Raw genomic sequence first — 4,341 nt, forward strand, 5'->3', positions numbered from 1 at the left:
AAACATGGAAGAATTACATTTATGTTATGACCAAAATTCATTTTTGATTTCAAACATTTGACACACTTAATTGTTTTTTGTTGTTTTTAAATTTTTTCTGTTATAAATAATGATTCAACTACTTCAGATTTTTTTTTTAGATGAGAAGTGCATTCTTCCCAATGTATTTGAAAGGCCAGAAACTATTTGTACCAAGAGAACAGTATTAACAATGTCTCTGACTTCAGTATTGACAATACACTGAAGGATGTATATAGGGAAAAAGAGAAAACATACACTAGGGGAAATTTAAGGTGTTATTTCTTCATGTTTGGGGCCATGTGGAATAGGCTGGGAAGAACTCCCTGTAGGCATCACTTTATTTTTCCAGCTTAGGATTTTGACATCAATTTTAATGTATGTTTTTTTCCCTACATGAAACTATCTTCCAACACCAGCTGTGTATCCTACAATTCAATTCAATTCTAACATTATCTGGAGATAGTGTCACAACCCATAAGTCAAGGGCTTGGTGCTACAAGACTGCTTCCCTTTCACTTCAGAGGTCAATGTCATGTCCAGGTTGTTATCTGTGCTTCTGACCCACCTAGATTCAATGTTCCATTGACCCCCTTATTGGGTTTGACGAATTTTCTAAAGTGGCTCACAACTCAAAGAACCATTTTATTTAATAGATCACATCTGTAATGAAGAATATAACTCAGGAACAGTCAGATGAAGAGATACATAGTCCAAGGTATATGCGAAGGAGGGCAGAGATTCCATGCACTTTCCAGGTAACCCTCTCTCTGAATCACGTGTTCACCAACCTCTCTGAACCCGGTCCTTTTCATGATTGATTGAATCATTACCATTGGTGGTCATTCTTCAGCTTCTCTCCCTCCCCAAAGGGAGCACTAAAATCCCAGCCCTCTGATCACATGGTTGGTTCCCCTGGCAACCAGCCCCCCTCCTTAGATAACCTAGGGACTGTCAGTTACCTCATTAACATACCAAAAGTTACCTTAATTGCTGTCATCACTTAGGAAATTCCAAGGGTTTTAGGAGTTCTGTTCCAGGAAGTGAATAGAGATCAAGTAGACATTTATTATAAGTCACAATATGACACTGCTGATAAGTCTTTATTGCTAATGATAATATTATTGATGTTGTAATTATGATTAGGTCTTGTTTTCTGAGCTTATCATTGTTCACCAAATATACAATAGACATTCAGGGCTCTTTTCCTAGGTATTAAACAGTGAAGCATAGAAATGAACCAATGATGCTGTAAAAATGTGAAACCTCACAAAAATGGTTAGGTCTATCCATTTTGTTGCATGTTGCAGAATTCCCTTCTTTTTTAGGGCTGAATAGTATGCCTTTATATGTATATATCACATTTAATTTATCCATTCATTAGTGCATAGGCATTTTGGGTGTTTTTGCATATTAGTTATTGTAAGTCAGCTACAATGAACGTGGAGTGCAGATATCATTTTAAGATCCTGATTTCAATTCCTTTTGGGTATATACACAGAAGTGGGATTGTGGGATCATACAGTAATTTTATTTTTAATGTTTTGAGGAACTCAAGCGACTTCTAATTGAAAACTGAAGGAAAAAAGTGAGCCAATAAAGAATAAGGAAACCATATTTTGACAGGGAAACAGAAGATGGAAAAAGACTAGATATTAATGCAGAGGGGAGATGTAGGTTCAGATTCCTGGGTCCTGGAATGTAGTGGGGTTGGGAAAATAGTTTCAGAGGATGAATTGCATGAGCTTCTTTTTCTGGAGATGTGTTAACATGAGATTTATCCTCAACAAATTTTAAGTGCAAATAGTCTGTGTTCTTCCAATGTTTAACTGTTTATATCATTAAAAATGTAAAACCTTTGTGTATAGTTTTTCATATTCCATTTGAAAACTTTTCTAAGTTTCAAACATAACATATATCTAATTGCTTTTACTTCTTTAGTTTCTTTTGTTTCAGTTTTTGGCATGTGTTTGCTTGTTTTAGTGACATCTATGTTTTCATTTTAATATGTTTTTCTACATCTTTCAGTTGTTTTGCAATTCCAAAACATTTAAATTCCTCAAAATAGTTATTATCCATTTTCACCATCTTCTCTTTAAGTTCATGTATTTGTTTTTGAGAAGAGCTAATAACATTTAAAAGTTTTATTATAATTTCAATATAGTCACAAATCTTGTAATTTTTATTTTAGCATATTTCATGTTTTTCCATAGTTTCAAGATTTACAATTCTCCCTCATGAAAAAATTATTTGAGTGCAGGTTAGCTATTTTGCTTTCTATGACATAAAATTATTTCTAGGTACCCCTGACCTGAGGATACACTGGGATAAATTTTAGCTGGTTTGTTCTCTCCTCCATATTTAGTGCTAACAGTTCTTGCCCCCAAAGAACCATATATTTGTTAAATGAATTAAGGTATAAATCATTTGAAAACTTTGGATTGGAAGAGACAATGGCAATCATTACTCATTTTCAGCAAATTACACATTTGCTGAAAAATGTGAAAACATGAACCAACAGATTTCTCTTTTGATACTTTTAATTTGGAGGTATAGTTCTGTTTTACCTGTTGTGTTTTGTTTCTGATATTCCTAATTTGGAGGAAACTTCAGAATTAAAATTTTAAAAGCTATTAACATGCCAGCTTATAGAATGATTTGTGAGGAAGATGTCACTGGATCAGGATTAATGATAGTGTTTTGAATAAATTAACTTGACTAGGAAATTTGGCAAGTTAATCATATGTGTCTATTTGGATTCACATTCTCTTATTCCTGGGAGAATATCACAAATCTTTTCATTGAGTTACTGAAGGCTTGTTTGACCTGCTTGTTCCTCAGTGTGTAAATGAAAGGGTTTAGCATTGGAGCAATGGAAGTAGTGAGCACTGTCACACCCTTGTTAATGGCCACTGATTCCTTTGCTGAAGGTTTAATATAGATGAAGATGCAGCTGCCGTAGGTGATGGAAACTACAATCATGTGGGAAGAACAGGTCGAAAAGGCTTTTTTCTTTTGTTGGGCAGAAGGGAATCTTAAAATTGTCTTGATGATATAAATGTAAGACAGAACTACACACGTAAGTGTCATAAGGAGGGTAAACACAGCACAGATTATAACAGTCTGTTCCATGAACCAAGTATTTGAACAGGAGATTTTCAGGAGTGGAGAAGCATCGCAAATAAAATGATCGATGGTATTAGAATCACAAAATTCCAGATTTAGGCCTAGGCTAAGTGGAGGGATTATAATAAATAGACCAGCTACCCAACAACAAAAGACAAATCTTCTGCAGACTGTGCTACTCATGATGGTCACATAATGCAAGGGTTTGCAGATGGCCACATAGCGGTCATAGGACATAGCAGCCAAGAGAAAAAATTCAGTTACACCAAAAAGGTCAGTAAAAAATACTTGGCTGGCACAGGCATTGTAGGTGATGACTTTATCATCTGTTGCTATGTTATACAAGTATCTGGGAATACAAGCAGATGTGAATGAGATCTCCAAAAAGGAAAAATTTTGTAGGAAATAGTACATGGCTGTTTTAAGGTGGGAATTCAGCAAGATGAGGAAGATGATAGTCAGGTTCCCAGTAATGCTCAGCATATAGGTGAAAAAGAGAAAGATAAAAATCAAAACCTGCAGTTGAGGGTCATCTGTTAGTCCCAGCAGAATGAATGTTGTTACTGTACTGTTTCTCATGGCTGACTCCTGACCTCTGTTAAATCTGTATGCAACATTGAGACATTTTATTATAGATTATTTTAGCACTATGAAATCTATCATGTTCAGGTTTTAAATAATTATTTTTTAAATATTGAAATTTCAAGAACACACTTTGTAAAGGACTAATTTTTACTCCTATGGGTCTGGCATTCATAGGAACAAAGATGTCTTTCATTTTTCAAGAATTTTATTTGATGCATTTGCGTGACATTTTGTTACTCTGGAAAGCATTAATAAATGTCCACAATTTGGGTCACTGTGGACACTCTTTAGTCACTTGACTTCCCTACTACACTGAGTTAGGAAAAGTTTCTCCTGGAGACTCCAGTTTATTTGTATGTGGACTCACAATATTGTATCAGTAATATTTTACTGATTTGGAACAAGGTGAGCTTTGACTATCCAAAAAATAGAACAGGTAAGGCCTCAGGGTTGCAGAACCCAACATAAAACAGGACTGACTAGGTTCATGGTTTACCTGAAAGACACTCTAAGGGAATTGGGAGACACATTTAACTACTTATTAGTCCAAGGTGAGAAATAGGAGAAATATTCCAGCTGCCCATATCCTCCTTTCCACCCTCTTTCTTATGT

The 4,341-nt window shown here is 35.1% G+C and overlaps 1 protein-coding gene across 1 annotated transcript; it reads right to left on the bottom strand.

The window, feature by feature from the left end:
* Positions 1-2,787: 2,787 nt before the first annotated feature.
* LOC130685129 (olfactory receptor 6C2-like) lies at positions 2,788-3,723 on the bottom strand. The gene has a single exon (XM_057508308.1). It carries the CDS (start codon positions 3,721-3,723, stop codon positions 2,788-2,790), a length of 936 nt encoding a protein of 311 aa, XP_057364291.1.
* Positions 3,724-4,341: the final 618 nt, after the last annotated feature.

The sequence above is a fragment of the Manis pentadactyla genome, chromosome 10, assembly GCF_030020395.1.
Source record: "Manis pentadactyla isolate mManPen7 chromosome 10, mManPen7.hap1, whole genome shotgun sequence".
NCBI classification, from domain to species: domain Eukaryota; kingdom Metazoa; phylum Chordata; class Mammalia; order Pholidota; family Manidae; genus Manis; species Manis pentadactyla.

Excerpts from the sequence above, each read along its gene's own strand:
- LOC130685129 (XM_057508308.1), bottom strand. The coding sequence starts at position 3,723 with ATGAGAAACAGTACAGTAACAACATTCATTCTGCTGGGACTAACAGAT.